Genomic DNA, 19,822 nt, shown 5'->3' with positions numbered 1-19,822 from the left:
AAAATGAACAAATTAAGGAGAGACCACGAAGATTTCTCTAGAGGCAACATCTTTGTGTGGGCGAGACCCAGACTGGAGCATATGGGAAGGAACTACAATAATACTAGACCCTCAACTCATCCACGAGTTGTGGATAAGACATTTTCTACAGTAGTGAGTAATTCTGAGGGACAAGAGAGGGCTTTGCCATCAGGAAATGTAATTCCGCCTCCTCAGCGGACTATTAGTCAACGAGTGGGTTTGTCGACAGAAGATGATGTCATTGACAATACTGAGACTGTTCGCAGCATAGAAGCACCGCAATCAGAGGGTGCTTTGATGAGAGACTTGGTAGTGAATGGCGATAATTCAGATCAAGATAACATCCCAGAACATAGTTTGACCTTAGAAATAGTTAATACTCGAGTAGTAACCAATATGGATCTACCGATTGACCGACGGGGTATTGGAATGGATGATGACTCACGTTTGGGGGCCCGTCCTAAGGAACCATTATCCGAACAAAATTTTTTGAACAACCTACCAGTCCCGGTCAAGAAGAAGGGGGGAATGGAAGCCCTTGAGCGAGAGCAGAGACTCGCAGAACAAAAAGAGAATTTTGGACTGACTATTTCTGGTAACAGCATTGTGTATAATATATCTTCTTACACTTGAGTCCGAATGAATTGTATGTTTTAAACAAGGGACTATCATTTGTTCCGAGCAGAGAGAGTGTGCATCACGAAGTAGTAATGGATATTATGATGTATTGTAGGACAGCTGCTTTACGTAATATGTTTGGTAGTGATGTTATTAATAGGGGGGGGGCTGAGACAACCGAGTAGCTTTGTTCCAACTTTTACAGCATCTATGAATCTTTTTATTAAGGCATGTGAGAATGACCTACTGGAATATTTTCAAAAGGGTTTTAAACAAAAATATTATAATTTAAACCCTGAACAAAAGCAAGCATTATATGATTTAAGCAATAATCATAAGGTAACTATTAAGATGGCAGATAAAGGTGGGGCAATTGTGGTCATGGATACCAGCTTTTACCACAGTAAATTGAGCCTTTTATTATCTGATTCAGAGACCTATGTCCCGATGAACCCACTTAATGTTAAGCTACTTGTTGACAAGGTACATGCTTGTTTGAAACAATTACTACAGAATAAAACTATTAGTGAGGAGCTATATAATTTCCTCAAAATAGAAGGAGTAGTGACACCTATTTTTAAGGGTTTACCCAAAGTTCATAAGTCCCTGGTGGATCCACCTATAAGACCCATTGTATCTGGGAGAAAATGGGTGACAGAAAATATCTCAATATGGCTTGAAACTACACTCCGGCCAGTGGTAGATAATATAGAAAATATCTTATCTGATACTGGGTGTTTTTTGAGAGCATTAGGTGAGACACAGAGGGGACCTAATGATGATTTATATCTTATGGTGACCCTTGATGTAGAAAGTTTATTTACTGTGATTAACAATGACTACGGCATCAAAGCCATTGGTGAACTCCTGAAGACACGAGAAGTTGAGCCAAGTAAAATAAATTTGATAACAACTATGTTAAGTTTAGTGTTGAATAATAATGTCTTTTTAGGTCCTGAACAACTATTTAAACAGCACAGGGTGTTGCCATGGGCACACCCTGTGCAAATACCTATGCTAATCTCGTGCTCTTTTACTGGGAGGACCAGTTCATTTATAATCATCCTGTCTGGTGGTCCCACATCAGACTATATAAACATTTTGTTGACGACGTTTTTATTTTGTGGAAGGGGGAGGAGTCTTCTCTGAACCAGTTCATAGATTATCTACACTCCACCACCAACTTTTTTAGGTTCACCAAGGATGTATCGTACACCAATATAGACTTCCTCGATGTGTCAATAACACAAACCAGCCTTGGATTTACCACTGGCCTACACAGAAAAGAGTGTTGGAAAAATACACTCTTGTCATACGATAGTATGCACCCACGATTTACCTTTCCTAATATAATACAAGGACAGGTAAGTAGGATTTCCAGGATCTGTACAGAAGAATTAGGTTTTGAAGGGGAAACCCATAGGTTAAAAGGCTTTTTACTGGATAGGGGCTATCAGGGTAAGATGGTCAATGAGACCATCTCAAATAGTAAAGCTAAAAGGGGATATAGATATAAACCATGGCTACATACCCAAGTTTTGTCAGCAAGGGAGTCCTCGAATGATAAAAAGGATGAGCGTAATTTAAAATTGATGTTTACCTATAGTAGTAACATCAAGGACATCACTGAAATTAAGAAAAATTGGAACATCTTAATCAGTGACGACAAAGTTAGGAATGTAGTAGGTCCCCACCCAGTGTTTGGATACAGAAAGAATAAAAATTTGAAGGACATTCTTTGTGGAGAACATATTTTACAAGACAGAAAACATGTTAAACAAACTGGTAGCACACCTTGTGGAGTGTGCAAAGCCTGCCCTTATATTAATAGGAGTACAATTTTTGTGCATCACGTTACATGCAGGAATTTTCAACTAAAAGCCAGGGCAACATGTAGGACCAAAGACATCGTTTACTTGGCTGAGTGTAAGTCTTGCCCATGTTTTTATGTGGGCAAGACCAATAATATGTTCAAAATAAGGGTGCTACAACACCTTTCAGCCATAAGAAATGGTGATATACACAATGCCTTGTATAGGCATGTGCATGAATTCCCTACACATCTTTTTAGCTTTAGAGCTATAGTGAATGTTAAACTCAATAAAAGGGGGGGGGGGGCGTAAAACAACTGACTGAGCTCAGAGTCAAGGTGGATCATAGAGCTCATGGCCCATAGATGGCCAGGTCATAATGATGTCATACCTATGAAGCCCGCCTTGAAGAATAGGCGGGTATTTTACTAGCTTTTGATTGGACCACACTTATTTTAAATAGAGTATGATGTTGTTTGAGTCTTTGTCTGATGAAGGGTAACACCCGAAAGCGCTAACGTTTGCATTTACTGTTTCTTGGATTTTATTTGGTTTTAATAAAGTGTTTTAAAATACAGCAGCATCCATCCGGAAGGTTTTTTGCTTGTGTGTTGTCTATGGAGGTGGGTTTGTCTTTTGAGCCTTGCCTAAAAAAGGCACTATGGGGTGGCAAGAGCCTTAGCCAGTATTCGAAAGCCCGGGGTGACAGGTGCAAGCTGTCCCTAGTGAAGCAACGTGGCTTGTCGAGCATGTCATCCCAGGCTGACAGACACTGGATCCCCTTTGAATGACACCAATACTTTAGCCAATTGTTAAAATTGATAACTTCGTCTTTATACTGTGGCATCATTCTTGGTGAGGGTAAGATGCTACTCAAGGTCAGGGTCATACTGGCCTGGGCTACATGATCAGAGAGCTCCTCTATGTCTCTTTTCATGTAGTCCAGGGAGGTAAGTCTCAGGTCATTCACACCAGCATGGACAATGACGGAGTCATATTTGTACTTGCATTGGAGTGACCTGAGTGCTTGTGTTATGTGGCGGATCCTGGCACCAGACAGGCAGCTTACAGTGACCTTCTTGTTCAGCCTGGTGAGTGGGACGTCAGTGTGTCTGACAACAGAGTCACCTATTACAAGTGTATTAGGTGTGTTGTTTAGTCTTAAGGGCTGTGACTGTGTGGCACACTGACTTTGTGAACTATGTGATACGTGGGTATTGTTGTGGGGTAGCGGTTGCTTGGATGTCTGCTTTGGAGGTCTCTGCTGCTTGGGCAGATGCCAAGTATGTTTTTGTGTTTATGTGTTTGGTTTTCTGTTGCAATAGGTCTATGTGAGACTGGATTTGTGGTGTGTGTGGTTACCTTCTCTTCCTGACTGACTGCGCCAGTATTGGGTTGAGAGAGTTCAGCCTCCAGTTTGGCTATATAGTTGCATCTCTCACATATATTTGAGCTTGTTGGGAGGAGGAGAGGGTGGTCTGTGTACATAAGGCAGTTGTAACATTGCCTCAAGATTTCCAGATTCACTAGCTGGACTGGAGAGTAAACCCGAAAAGTACAGTTTTGTACCTACCATAAATGTAGATGTTCGAAGATCCACATTGCTGCAGTCCTTACACTTGGGTAGTCCGCTGTCCTCGGTCGGCCCGAATATCAAAGTATAAGGCTGACGTCGGTCAAGGCGCATTAGACTGACATCAGGACGTCAGGGTACAAATGCGCATGACCGACGTCATATCCTCAGTCTTTTCTTGCCCCAGATGTCAGAAGACCCTAAAAAGAAAGGTCAAAACCAAAGACAGCAAACAACCAACCAACCACCCTTGCACTAATAATATGTACAATATATACAATATACACAATATTTACAACCCAACCCACACAACCGCCTCTAACTACAGAGGGGAAGGAGGGAGGGTAAATTGGACTGCAGCAATGTGGATCTTCGAACATCTACATTTATGGTAGGTACAAAACTGTACTATGTTCTTCATCTCACATTGCTGCAGTCCTTACACTTGGGTAGAATCCCAAAGCAGAGGTAAGGGATGATGGCAAAACTATAAAGAAGCAGGAGCTGCCAAAATGCCCTGTAAAATAGCAGTGGCAAAACCAGCCCTAGATTTAGAGTAAAGTGGAAGGTGATAATGCTTAGAGAAAGTATGCACTGAACTCCAAGTAGCTGCCTCCAAAATATCTTTAGTTGCCACCCCCCTTAAAAAAGCTGTCGAAGTGGCAGTAGCCCTAGTGGAATGAGGCCTAATCCCAGCTGGAATTTCCTTGCCATGATGGGAATAACAGAAAGCAATGCAAAACCCAATCCACTTAGAAATAGTTTGTTTTGACACAGGCTTGCCCTGAGAACTCAAAGCAAAAGAAACAAATAACTGCTGAGACTGCCTGAACCCTTTAGTTCTGCTCAAATAATATCGCAACTGCCTGTGTACATCTAAAGTGTGCAAAATCTTTTCCCCTTTATTTTGGGGATTTGCATAAAAAGTAGGCAAATGAATAGTTTGGTTTAAAGCCACACTAGAAACCACTTTAGGCATAAAGGAAGGATTAGTAATGCAAGGATACCCTATCCTTATGGAAAATTAAGAAAGGCTCAACCGCCATAAGGGCCTGCAATTCAGAAACCCTTCTTGCAGTGGTAATGGCCAACAAAAAAGCAGTCTTCCATGATAAATATTTCAACTCGGTAGTAGCTGCAGGCTCAAAAGGTTGTAGAGTGAGTTTCTCCAACACAAAATTGAGATCCCAAGCAGGAGTAGGAGCTCTACGTGGGGGTCTTATATTCTTTGCCCCTCTAAGGAATTGCTTGAACAAAGGATGAGAAAACAATGGTGGGTCACAGTCATAGTGAGCCGAAATTGCTGCAGCATGAACCTTAATAGAAGAGAAGGACAAACCTTTGTCCAGTAACTCAGTAAGATATTGAAGAGCCACACTTAAATTTGGCTCAGAAACATCAAAATCCTTTGCTGCACTCCAAAATAAAAATCTCTTCCATTTATCTGCGTACACTTTCCTTGTACTAGGCCTTCTAGCTTCAAAAATAACATTCAAAACTTGCTGTGGAAGTTGAGACCCTCTATGGTTCAAAACAGAATATGCCAGGCTGTTAGGTGAAGAGAGTGAAGCTTGACATTGAGTAACTGACTGTTCTCCTGAGACAACAGGTGTGGAATCGAAGGCAAAGGCCATGGAGGCTCCACTCAGACTTCTCAGTAATGGGTACCAGTGCTGTCGAGGCCAATCTGGAGCTATTAAAATCATCTTTGGCTTGTCCTGTCTGACCTTTAGAAGTACCTTTGGGAGGAGAGGCAGAGGTGGAAAGGCATACACATGAAGATTGCTCCAATTGAAAGAAAGAACATCCACTTTCCAAGCTGTGGGATGAAACCTTTTCATGCAAAACTTTGGCAGCTGGTGGTTTAGTGGAGAAGCGAACAGATCTATGTCTGGAGTTCCCCATGACACTGTCAATTTCTGAAATACATGAGGATCCAATTTCCACTCGTGGGGATCCATAATTCGTCTGCTCAACACATCTGCTAAGGAGTTCTGTGCTCGGCAGAAACCTTGCCTGAAGATTTAGCTGTAAACTGAGAGCAGTCTCCCACAAAATCATTGCTTGCCTGCATAGAGGATAAGAATGTGTTCCCCCTTGCTTGTTGATGTACCACATGACAGTTGTGTTGTCTGTTAGAATCAACACCTGCCCTGGAAGAAGTAAATCTTTGAAAGCTATTAATGCAAACTGGACTGCTAACATCTCCTTCAAGTTGATATGTAGATGTTGTAGTCTGGCAGGCCACTTGTCTTGTATCCACTTTCCATTTAGATGAGCCCCCCAAGCTTTGTCTGAGGCATCTGTCGTTAGAATCTGACTCGCCTCTGGCCGGGTCACAGAGAGTCCCTTGTTTAGGTGACATTCCTGAGCCCACCACAAAAATTCCTTCTGAATGCAAGGTATTATCTGAATGACAGTGTCCAGATCCTGGCAGTGCTGTGTCCATACATTTTTGAGATACCATTGTAGCTTCCTCATATGCAGTTTGGCATTGGGAAGCACCAGAATACAACATGCCATGAACCCCAAGGCTTAAAGGACTGTCCTTGCAGTCAGCCTGGACTGATGAGACAATTGATGAAAGTAAAGGGAAAGATTCTTTTGTTTGTCCGGGGTCAAAATGGCCATCTGGGATGCTGTATTCAGTCTTACACCCAGAAAGCACATGTCCTGAGAGGGTACTAGACTGGACTTTATTTCGTTCACAGAATACCCCAGGCATCTTAGCACTGCTATCACATAATCCAAATGATGAAGAAGCTCGTCCCTTCCTTGAGCCAGAATCAGGCAATCGTCCAAATAGGGATAGATCTGTATTCCTTTTAGCCTGAAGAAAGCTATCACTGGAGCCAGAACTTTCGTGAACACTCTGGGCGCAGTAGATAAGCCAAAGGGCAATGCAGAGAACTGATAATGAGAAGTCCCAGCCCGAAAACACAGATACTTCCTGCAACTCAGTCTGATAGGAACATGAAGGTACGCCTCCTTGAGATCCAAAGTTACCATCCAATGATCTTTGCCCAGCAGAGGTAAAAGCTGTTGTAACGTCAACATTTTGAACTTGGGAATGTCCAGATAAAGTGTTGAGGATAGATAAATCCAAAATTGGTCTCCACGTGTTCCCCTTCTTTGGTACTAGGAACAGGCGAGAATAAAATCCTAGGCCCACTTCTGGCATAGGGACCGGTTGTATGGCCCCTATTTGAAGTAGCAGAGAAATTTGTTTGTGAGCCTCTATTCTTTGCTGAGGAGGAACGTCTGGAATGCCTTTGAAAGGAGGCAAGGTATGGAAATAAAACCTGTAACCTTGGTGTATGATATCCAATACCCATCTGTCTTGGGTAATTAAACTCCAATTTTCCTTGAAAACTGCCAACCTTCCTCCCAAAGGTGCTGCCAGACGAGAAGGCTCTGGCAGTTGAAAAGGTAGGTCATTGGGTCTGTTTACGAAAGGACTGACCCCTGCCCTCACCCGAAGACTGTGCAGGTGAACTCTCTGTTCTAGGCCTGAAAGAGCCCTGAGCTCTGCCCCTACCACGTCTAGATCTACCCCTAGACTGGGAATCATAAGAAGGATACGTCCACCCCTTGGTAGGCCAATTTCTAATAAACTTCGGAGGCTGAACCTGCAAAAAATCTTTAACAGTCTGCATAGACTTAGCCTTGTCTTCCATTTTCTTTAAGACTGCCTCAACAGGTGAGCCAAACAACACATCAGATTGTAAAGGAGCGAAGAACTGACCCAGTGGCAGCCACCCTAGACGAGGCCTGTACAGCATCAAAACCACATTGCAAAGAATGCTTACCCACCTGTTCAGAAACATGTACTAAATCTTGTAGCTCTTTACACTCAATACCTTCCGCCAGAGCATCTACCTTAGACTTCAATTGAGAAAGTAGATAGTTTTGGTATTTCAACATGTGAAACTGGCAATTCAAAGCCCTCATAGCTAGGGTGGAAGAAGTATAGACTTTCTTTCCCCATCTATCCAAAGCCCTGGCCTCTTTATCTGGAGGAACCGGATTTTTAACAACAGAAGCCTTAACACCCTTAGGCCCCTGACTAACAGTTTCTGGGTCCGCCCTAGGACTCTTAAAGAGATACTTATGAGCCTCAGGCACCCTGTAATACCTATCCGGTTTAACAGGAGCAGGAGGCAAAGAATCAGGATTAAGAGAAGCCTCTGCAAACACATCTTCCACAACATCCAGAACAGGAGGTATAGCCAAAGGCCTATGCTGGGGTAAAACAAAAATTCCCTAAGCCTTTTCCTGGAATCAGAGAAGTCCTGACCTTCCCACTTAAAATGCTCCCTCATGGAATGAAGAGTCTCTGAAAAGAAAAATCCTCAGGAGGAGAAGCAGAAGGAGTAGAATCATCCACATCAGAATCAGAATAAGGAGAATACTCCTGCAAGTCTTCAGCCGAAGACTCTGAAACATCGAAGCCTGCTCAAAACTCCCCAACTCGGTTCCACCCTAGGTCTCTTATCAGGAGGGGCAAAGAACCTCTAATCAAAGTAATCAAATCTTCTGCCATTTTAAGCATATGCTTCTTGGGCACAGATCCTGAAGAACTAGGAGTGACACCAACTGAAGCTAAACCTGGCCTGCCTCTGGGAGAAGCCTTGGAAACAGAAGGAGAGGGCCTAACCACCCTAGGAAGGGAGGGAGTACAGTAACCTGAGAAGCCCCTTCAGCCTGACCTTCCTCCTGAGAGGCCACATCCTGCAATAACAAAGTCTCCCCCTGGGACTCCAGAGAAACCTCCGGCGGAACCCCCGGCTCCACCGACACCTCTAAAGAACCGGCGTCCGCACGGACGGCTCTTCTTGCCTGGGCTTAGCTGCTTTGTCCTTGCGCTTCTTGAAGCGGACGCCGGAGTATCCGGCGGCATATTATAATTGCACCGCTTCAAGACTAACCTGGCACAATCTAACCTTCTCTTAATAGTGCGCTTATTGAATCCAGCACAAAAGCGACACCCAACAACGTCGTGCTCAGGCCCTAAACAAGGAATACACAAAGTATGATAATCTCTATGCGGTATCTGCTTCCCACAAGAAATACAGTTATTCACTTTTTCTGACATCCGGTAAACCACTGAGGCAAGAAAAAACTAAAATATTCCCCAACGGGGTACTTAGCCAACTTTGACTCTGTCTGAAACTCCGAATTCGAAAAATTTCAGAATGCCGAACGGCACTTGCAACGCTGCTTCTGCATCGGACCATGTGGCAAAAAAGACTGAGGATATGACGTCGGTCATGCGCATTTGTACCCTGACGTCCTGATGTCAGTCTAATGCGCCTTGACCGACGTCAGCCTTATACTTTGATATTCGGGCCGACCGAGGACAGCGGACTACCCAAGTGTAAGGACTGCAGCAATGTGAGATGAAGAACATCTGACTTTTGGACATGCCAGAATAGTATAAGGAACTACTTTTTGACTGATCAAAAAGGACCAATAGGGAGCCAAGTACTGAAAGGGAGTATAAGAGGGTGCAGTGCTTTAGTTTATTAGTGCTTACTTATAAGATTACTTATACGAGCAACTGCTGGGCTTTAGAATGAAAATAGAGTGCTTACTTTGAGATTTAGAACAGTTCTAAGGGAAAATGTGAAGAGCAGACTTTGTGGAGAGGTCTCCGCACCGAACCCCTGCAAGACAGCACTGGTCACCTTATTTTCTGATGAGGCACCTGCCACCTGCACTGTGTGGGTCATGTCTTTCAGCCAGTTACTCATCTCATCAGATATGGATCTATTTGTAATGCATTACAGCTTACCAATTATGCTAGCAATAGGAATGGCATCAAAAGCCTTTGTGAGGTCAAGGTACTCTGTGTGGGCAACATGACTGCTGTCAACAGCCTGCGTTACCCATTCAAAGTTAACCAGACTCATTTGACAAGATCAACCCTACCCTGACAAAGCCAAACTGCTGCAGGTTTAGCCTGAAGAGATTTTTAATACCAGTTTATTAGGTTACTTATGATGTGTTCAATGGCTTTGCAAGTGGACTTGTTAGCTTAATGTGGTCAGTGTTGGGGCCACCTTTATAGACTGACATCACTACTGCTGTGAACCAAACCTGTGAAACAAGAGTGGATAAAACCTAAGGAGTGGCTATGCCAGGGCTTGTTTAGCATCATTTACTGAACAGACAAGTATACAATCAGGTCTCATGGAGGAAAAAGTCTTAGTATTAAAGAGCACCTTCATTACATGTTCTTTAGCAATGGTGAGGGGCAGAGAGATTCAGGGATAAGTGAGCTTTAGACAGTCATCTCTGGGGTAAAATTCACAATGCATTTGTTTTCTAGCATGTTGGCAATGTCTGCTGGGCTACAGTAGGTGGTGCCATTGTGAATAATTTCAGAGCACTGTTGTGTATTACTTCTGAATTTTCTAACATATTGTCTTTACCCAAGTTCAAATGCTAACCCAAGTTCACTGTCTATTTAATAACTCGAATGGTATTTTTCAAGTTTTGAGTCTATTTTCTGATGTTATTTCATTAATTTAGCATCTGTTAACTGGGGTAGTCCAAATGGGATGCAGAGGCCCAGGGAAAAAAGCTAAATACACCGATAAAAACATGATTAAGTAAGAAAAACAGATAAGGTAAAATAAAACTATAACTAGGATTAGGCACAATGTTTAAAATTGTTGTGAGTGTAGTACTAAGCACAATGTTAAGAATCAAAAAATAAGGAGTAAGTAATATACTTTGGTGATATTTAGAGCAAAGGTGATCTTTAAGTAGCAACATATTCTGGAATAATCCAGCTACAGTTCCTTGATCTAATTCTCAGTTTATACAAAGAGCAGGAGTAAATGTAAATGGCTCCTTTCCCAGGCTCGTGCTTGTAAATGTTTTATCTCCCAAGTCTCTGCTTGCAGCTATCATGGAACCAGAACGGGTCAGATTTGGGATGTATGGCTAGGCTTAAAAAGGTTCTTGTGGTCATTAGTCCAGTACATACCTATGAACCTATTCCTAAAATCAGGTTACAGTTTGAGATTGTATATTGCGCTGCATTATCAAATGTGACACTAGGCATACTATTAAATGAGGCCATAAGTTACATAGTGACAGTATGATGGAATTATGCTTTGAAACATTCAGGAGAAACAGAAAATTTAACAATTACTGCTGTGCACTGAGTAACTTGAAAGCATTGTTAGGTAATAAAGAAAAAGGTGTAGAAGCAACAGGTATGAGTAGCTGCAAGTGTGGGTTAGTATAGTAGCAAGATGTTAAGAAAAACTGGTGACAGGAAGTTAAATGAAGGCTGGGTACTAGCGATATTAAGCATTAGTCAGGTATACTACATGAGGAGCCTGGCCTGGATTAGCTATGCTTTGACTTGGATTTTAAACCTTGCAAGTTTATCAATTTGCTTCAGGTAGCATGGGATGCAACTCTCCTGAAATGGTTATCCTTGCTGTGATAGTCTTTTGATTCTATATCCTTTAAGGATTTTTATTCTTTTACTGCAAAGTTTATTTATATTGCAGGAACACCAAGGTGGTTTGTTTTTAAATTTCCCATTGTATTTACATTTGGCTGAGAACATCAGTTCTATATATTTAAGTGGGCATATAACGTTTGTGAAGCTATCTGTTCTGGCATTATCTTTAGTGAGGTGCTGTAAGTGCATTTTGAAACTATCATACAATTTCATGACACGAGTACATCTGAAATCCCTGAATTCAGAAATACTGGTTTCTGTGGGTTTAGAGATTTCTGAGGTGAAAGACACCAGTTTATAACCAAACTTTACCAGGGAAGGAGATAACCAGGAGAACAGAACAGAACATGAAGTGAAATACCAAGGGAAAAATATATGATAGATGCTAGCCACATTCAAAAGGACCAGGTTGAAAGTACATCTTCTAGTGAGTTTGTTAACAATATGGTCCAGGGAGTTGTTTATTAAAATGAAGAATGTTTTGCATTATCACACTTTGGAAGTAAAAGTACTCCAGTTTACTAAAGGTTGTTAAAAAGCCTCCCAAATATAGGGTTTCTTGTTTATGGGAAGTTCATCAATTACATTAGGGAACCTTACATGACAGACAAAGGGTGTTTCTTTAACATGCTGTAAACTGATAGTGGGTGCTGTTTAGTATGCCTTGGAGCTTGAATTCAGTTTGTGGGTCTCTGTAAATCTAATTAGAGGTGACAAGGTCCTTAACATGGATAATGCCACTACAGATGCTATAGGGTCTGAAGGCATAGTATGTACAGAACCTAGGTATAGTATAGAGGGATATCCTTCTAAACTGTTAAAACATGTTTAAGTAACTAAACAGCTACAGATGTGGTCCAAATGCAGGAGAGCCACGAGCATGGAAGTTTATAGTTGAGACTTCTGGCACTGAACAGAGTCAGCTTAATGTGAACCAGTTTTTGATTTGATACATTAGTTACAGTGGGATGTCCGTTACCTGGGCTCTGGCTGAAAAAGGCATTACAGCAACAGCACAGGCTTTAATCAGTATGTGGAAGCTATGACCCAACAAGTATAGGCCATCGCAAGTAGGACTATAGAGCATCTTGTTCCGTACGGACACATACTGGAATCCTTGGAATGACACCAACTATTTATCCAACTGTTGAACCTAATTATTTTTCCTTTGTACCTAGGCATCATTTTTGGTAAAAGAAAGATTCCACTCAGCACAAGACTGCACTTGAGACACGCATGGAGAGATCGGACATGCCTTCTAAGCTGTTCACCCCGACATCAACCACCTCCATGCCATCATTACATTTCCTATGTGAAAGTCTTAAAATCCCTTGAGATACCAGAGATCCTGGCACCAGAAAGACATCATCACCCTGTTTTAGAGAAGAGTCATTGTGCTTAATTACAGAGTCACTGATCACAAATACAGTAGTCTCAATTACACGAAACGTCAATTATCCGAACGACGCCTTTCAAAGTTTTGGGGTAGGAAAAATCAGATAGCCTGAATATGTAAATATTACATGTATTCGCTTCTGTGTATTTTTTGAGCTTGTAGCCAGCTGAAGTGTGAAAAATATTCTTTATTGTTCACTGGAATTGCTGAATGGTTGAAAAGTGTATTCCCTGCATGCAGAAAAAATAAGATTTTAGGAGTTTTTAACCAGTTCAATGGATGTTTGATTATCCAAACAGTTTGGGAACTAGGGTAGTTTGGATAATCAATTAGTTCAGATAATTAAAGGCATTGTTTGCCTGTATAACAGCTCCCACCAGCGTCTCTCATCACAGTGAGGAGAAGCCTAATCACTACGGAAAGACTGGGCACCCATTTGGAGGAAACCTCACTGTAAGAAAGAGAGAAAACATACACAATAAAAGCAAATGGAAAACATATTAACTTTGACAGGAAGCCCCCGACTGTTGGAAGCAGAATGGTGGGTAGACCGAAAGAACTCACCCCATGTTAAAACCAACACAGCTCAGGCACAGTTGCAATGAACTGGCCTGGTTCCACATTTGATAGACGAAAACTACCATTCAAGAAAGCAAAAACAGTGGATTCTTTATGCATACAGAAGAGGTTACTCCGGTATTTCTCAAAGTGTTCCTACAAAATGAATGACATTTGATGTACTGATAATTCAAAACTTAAAGCTTCCAGAAAGGCTTCACTTAAGTTTGCCATTTTTTTAGTGGATATGTAAAAAAACCTTACCTCCCAAATAATTGTCTACTGTTCTTTTAAAATGTTATCTAGACTTTTGACCATTCGTATTTGTAATGGTAAGTCGTTCCAGAGTACTTGCTCTACTGTGAAAACAGCTGCTCTCCAACCCAGTTCAAGAAAATGGATAAAAACAAGAAATTCCTTGTTCTAGCATGAGTACACCCAAACTGGATTTCTAGCATAGCTACCAGTTAGACATTTCTCAGATATTTATAAATTAGAATCAAATCACCCCTTATCAGCCTATACCTGATGGATATAGGGACAACTTGTCAGTTTAGTTATGTATCCCAGCTGTTTAACCCTGCTACCTTGTTAAATATTTATGGATTTTCCTTAGTCTCACAGCTGAGTTCTGTTTATATATACAGGTTGATGCAAGGTCCGACTGTCACCTTGCCTGACAAGCTGCGGAAAACATTCTTTAAAAGCAGAGTAACATTTCCGAATAAATGTTATGTAAATTATGATCTCAAGTCAACCTGTCATCTACAGTAACTCCTAAGTCTCTGTTCTTACATTTTTCGCTACGAACTAATGGTGGTACTGATTCTATATGTGGATGTGGAAAGTAAAGTAAAACAATGCTTCTAAGCCTTCTCTCTTTCAGAGTTTCTAAAAATCTGGTCAATAAACAAGGTGATTCCACAAATAACTTGACAAGGCATACCAGAAGTTCAGGCTGTGCTGAGATGTTCAGCAAAGCAGTCGCCCTGTTATAGTCCCCACTAGATCAATACTAATGGAAAAAGTGAGGAATGCTGAAGGCAGGTCTCCCTAAGGGTGCTCCCCTCAATATTGACTTTAAGGTAGCCCTAGGAAAGCATACTTAAGGAAACTGATGAATTCTTTCTTAGAGAACTCTTACACAAGAACCATCTAATTTTACCAAAGCAGATCCCTTTTTGCACTTCACAAAACTCAGCAGAAACATGCAGAAATTTTTCTGAAAATCTTGGGCATAAATTTTTTGCGTGAAAAAAAAAAAACAATCCTTCATGCTGAAGAATTGTACGAGGTATGAAATTAAATGTGCTTAAATCTATGGAGTTGATGCTGAAAGGAATCCCTTTCCACTGAAGCAATGAAAAGTACAAAGCAACTACTGGGAAGACTGGCATAAAACAAAGTCATGTTGAACATGAACACAGTCCATTCTATCCTACTCCAAAGAACATGTGCTGTAAAGCAGTTCTGAAAAATGTCAAGGTTCATCTACTTTAAAACATTTATGGTTTTAGTTTGTTAAAAATGTAAGTGAACTGGTCCCGAGAGCCTTTCTAAAAGTATCCTGGGGCCAAATGCACATTCCAAAAGTGATGCATTATGTACAAAATGTTTGTTAGAAAGCAGCACTACAGAATTACACAAGTTTCATACACACTATTTTTACAACATAGTCTAATAGATGAAATCAAAGGAATAATTAAAAAAGAATACACTTAAATGGACATATCTGCTAATGTTACAGTTAAAGACTTACCACATGGGTGTTACTGACAGACTTACAAATCTAAATACAAATTCTTGTGTTGGGTGGTAGATAAACTCATTGTCTGACAGACCTCATGTGGTTAGACTCACAGATACCACTTCTGAAAGTAAAAATGCCACCAGTGATGTGCAAAACAGCTCAGTGCTGGGCGCTCTCATATTTGGCATCTATCTTGCAGACCTTTAGGCCACCACTCCTGGCCTATGGATATCTAATTCTGCAGATGATTATAGATTGGGTGTTATTACTTGACCCTCCAGAGTTACAATTGCTTCACGAGTTATGCCAGGTTACTGCAACTGTGTAGGGACGATGGTCACAAATCAAAAGTGAAAAAAATGTAGCACTGTTCAATTTGGTAAACTAAACATTTTCAAAAACCGTACAGGTGACCCCCCCCCTTTCAATCAAACACTAATCACAAGGGAGAAAGCCCGCTTGCTGATAATCCCTTATTGTTTGATCTTCATATCTCAGCAAAAATTTGGAAAGCCTTCTGTCAAGCTCAACTGATTTCCAAGAAATTATCACCAGATCCAAAAGAATCTTAATTCCCCTATACGAGACTCATTATTGAAAATAATGTATCTTTTGTCATGCATTTCAATGACTTATCACTCAGCTTGAGAGACAGTGATTCATAACAAAAATCAGAGGCCTCAAATATCTTAGTTATCAGAACAGACTAGCAGTTCTCTCTATATACTCAGTCTTTCAAACTTTTCTGGAGTAGTCTGTGCCTAGCCTTTCCTGGCAACGAAAGATCCAACAGTTTGACCTCTTAATCTTTCACAAAAGTACCTCAGATACTTGGTTAAAGGGCTAAACCTTCATCAGCAGATAAAAAAGGACATGTTAGTGTGATACATTTCCCAACATCACTCACCACTAAGCAGAGTAGTATCCTTGTCACCTTCAAGGTAAACCTAGACAGTTGGATGCATATCCCCGAATTCTTCCACTGTCTATCCTGTTCTGCCCTCCTTCAGGCTGGAGGGAACTTCTGAATAGGGGGTTTGGGCTAGGCTTGTAATTGTCTGTGGACAGATCGTCTAATACCTACATATGAACCAAAGACACGCAGAAACTTCTGTACCTGCACTAACCTAAAAACAAAGCTGTGAACAAGACATTTTTGATTAGCCAGCAGCCATAATCACACTAGCATACCATTATATTGGCAGACTAGTTTAGCCATAACATGACTGCTATATTCTGTTGACTCAACATGGGTCTAAAGCAATTGTAGAAACTTACCATCAGCGGGCAAGATATCCTGGACATCTGCTTCATCAGAATGTGAACTCTGTGATTCTCTACGTGATCTGTTTTCAAACCTTAATTCTGGAATTCGTGGAGCCTGCGGACGTGTTTTCCTTGCGGGATTCAGGAAAAAGCAATATGCACATCGAAAAGCTGTAAAATTACAAGGAGGTCCACGTTCATTTAATTGTACTAATTCTATCAAGACGCCTCTGTTTTGAGAAAAAAATAAATAGAAGCACAACACAAAATTAAGTACTACATGCTTTTTTTCATAAATTCTTGTTGTCAAGCTTACAAAATCCCCAAACAAGCCTATTTAACAGGCACATTATGTTTATGCAAATCCAGAGGGGTGGAGCACATTTTTAGAGGGGGCCTGGAAAGAAAAGCTACAGATGACAGCTAATTGCATACATACAGCAAGAAGATGATACATGAAATTACAAAAAAAAAAAAAGAAAACAAAACACTGATGCAGAACAGCTTCTATTACCATAATACCTAACTGTATAACATTACAGAAATAACTGTACACTGATGCAGGGCTGCTACAATTACCACAACACCTCACTGTATAAAATATGGGTCTATATTAAATAATCGAAACTTACTTATCTTGAACCTGTATTCCTCTGCACAGAAACACACTTCAGCGAACACTGAAAATTTTACTAGGGTTAGTAATAACTTGACCACTACAACACCAAAACCCACACCACACTAACTCAATCCCACCAAAGTGGGAGGCTTTGCCCCCCATCTCACCTCCAGCCCCCTAACTATATATACCAATTCAGAGATTGCAGTAGAGTAGAGAAAATGGCAAAGTTGTGGTGTGGCCAATTAATTCCCTACACTAAGAAAGTTTTCGCCATTCATGGAAGTGAATTTCGCTATTTCTGTGTTGATGAATACAAGTTTGAGGTAAGTAGACTTTGATTATCTACTACAGACCCATAAAAAATATATTACAGGTACAACTGTAAACCGATGTAAAGCAGCTCTCATTATCATAATACCTCACTGTATAACATTACAGGCACAACCGTACACTGATGCAGAGCAGCTCCCATTACTAGAATACCTCACTGTATAACATTACAGGCACAATGGTACACTGATGCAGAGCAGCTCCCATTACCATAATACCTCACTGTATAACATTACAAGCACAACCGGACACTGATGCAGAGCAGCTCCCATTACTATAACACCTCACTGCATAACATTACAGGCACAACCTACTGTTTAACATTACAGCAACCACAACTTTTGAGTTTCATACTGATCTATACCTCACTGAGAATGGAGGCATCAAAAACACAGTAACCGAAAACATGACAAAGCAGAACTTGGTTAGATGTGTGATACAGCAAAAAGATGAATGCACATATGATATAGGATGATGATTAAAATCTGGTCCAGTATTTTAACAGTGTGACTATGTTGTAGTTTGTCAACTGTAAGAGAGAGGGACACTGCAAACCCTAAAATACATTTCACCTGTTTTGACTTATGTAAAGCATTATGTTTTCTGCCCACAGATTCTGATTTGCTCATTCTACATTTACATATTTTATTCATAAAGGTGGCTCCTATAAGGAAGTAACTTAGGTTTATAAAGATGTTTTCTTTTTTCTGTATGGGCTCTAGTAGATGAACCAAATGATCCCCTGATAGTATATGAAAAAAGCCAGAGGTTCTTGTTTTGACTGTTTAGAAGTAAACAGATAGGTCTCCACTTCAGCTTCTTACCACTACCCCAAGGAACAATAGAAAGGAATAATGCCCATTCTCAGAGTTTCAGTGAATAAAGAGCGCTTCATGGAATTTATCAACTCAAATGCCCTGGATCAGCTGGTAAACACCCCTACCAGAGGTGAAAACATATTGGAACTGGTCATCACTAACATGGGCGACAGGTGTTCTGCACCAGAGGTCAACCTGTCACTGGTTAGATCAGACCATAAACTAATCACTCTGGATGTCCACACCCCACCACCACCCCCAATCAAGGAAACCACAGTGAAAAACTTTTCTAAAGCAAACTTCACCTTACTTAAGACAGAGGTGGTAAGTTTCACAGCCCCCACGCTAAAGGAAAAAGCTGCCCAAAATGCAGAATCCTTTAAAAATGCACTCTATGAGCACCTAGAAGGACGCATGGATCGTGCCATCCCTAGCAAAACCAAGACTCACTTCCCCTAAGAGAAGGAAACCAGCCTGGTGGACCCCTGCCATAAACAGGTTATACAATAAAAGGAGGAAACTAGTTCAGAAAAAAAAGCAAATTCCAAGAAGGAAAGACATCCCTGATCAGTATCAGTAAGAAACTAAGGTCCCTCATAAAATCATCCACGGATAGCTTCAAAAGAAAAATAGCCAAGGATTTGAAAGATAACCGCAAAGCCTTCTTTAGCTATGTCAAGAATTTAAGTGGCAACTCACAGATATGCTCTGAGCTAGTGCAAAACAGCACAAAATATACTGAACCTACTGATCTTGCCAACATCCTGGCAGATAGATTCAGTGCAAACTTCACCCCCTCTCACCTCCAAAAGGGCCCACAACAATACCGGAAAAGTGTAGTGTCCCGGAAATCACAGACCCACAGGTGAAAACAGCCCTTTCACAAGCCAAAAACACAGCGTCAATGGGGCCAGATGGTGCCAGGATGCGTCTTGCATGAACTACAGAACGAACTAACCCCAACCTAAACACACTGTTCAACCTCAGCCTCTCCACAGGCTATCTGCCCACAGAATGGCGCACAGCAAAGTACAGTTGTGAACACTTACCATAAATGTAGATGTTAGAGTGTATTCATTGTTGTAGTCATTACATTTGGGTAATCTGCTGGCAGGTTGCCCTCAGTTGGCCTGAATAACAAAGTCTTGGGTCCTGCGTCGGTTGCTGTCTCCTCTTCCATGACGTCAGGTCGTCAGGGGTATAAAACATGCAGCCGATGCCATTTTATTCAGTTTTTCTTGCCCCAGATGTTAGGTGCCCCCCAAATGGGGAGCAAAAATACATTTTATATATATATATATATAGATATATACATATATATATATATATATATATCAATAAATAGCAATATATAAAATGCACTTTTAGCAACAAACTTTACCTTCATCTAAAAGCAAATACACCACAAAGGCTTTAGAGTATAGTGAAGGAAAGAGAAATTGTAGAAAAGGGGGATGGCGGGTGGGTAACCCAAACTGCAACAGTGAATACACTCAAACATCTACATTTATGGTAAGTGTACACAACTGTACTATGTTCTTCGTGTTTCATTGTTGCACTCATTACATTTGGGTAG

The 19,822-nt window shown here is 41.0% G+C and overlaps 1 protein-coding gene across 1 annotated transcript in view; it reads right to left on the bottom strand.

Moving 5' to 3' along the window:
* The window catches only part of LNPK (lunapark, ER junction formation factor), a gene marked incomplete in the record, with an annotated part of 488,987 nt that overhangs the window by 82,757 nt on the left and 386,408 nt on the right, over positions 1-19,822 (bottom strand). The window contains 1 exon segment of the mRNA XM_044075445.1: positions 16,489-16,647. Within this exon segment, the coding sequence (XP_043931380.1) occupies positions 16,489-16,647 (159 nt within the window).

This window comes from Protopterus annectens, chromosome 6.part1 (genome assembly GCF_019279795.1).
Source record: "Protopterus annectens isolate FY-2018-M chromosome 6.part1, PAN1.0, whole genome shotgun sequence".
NCBI classification, from domain to species: Eukaryota; Metazoa; Chordata; order Ceratodontiformes; family Protopteridae; genus Protopterus; species Protopterus annectens.
The sequence above is the reverse complement of the archived record's forward strand: the minus strand, read 5'-3'. Positions and strand labels throughout refer to the sequence as shown.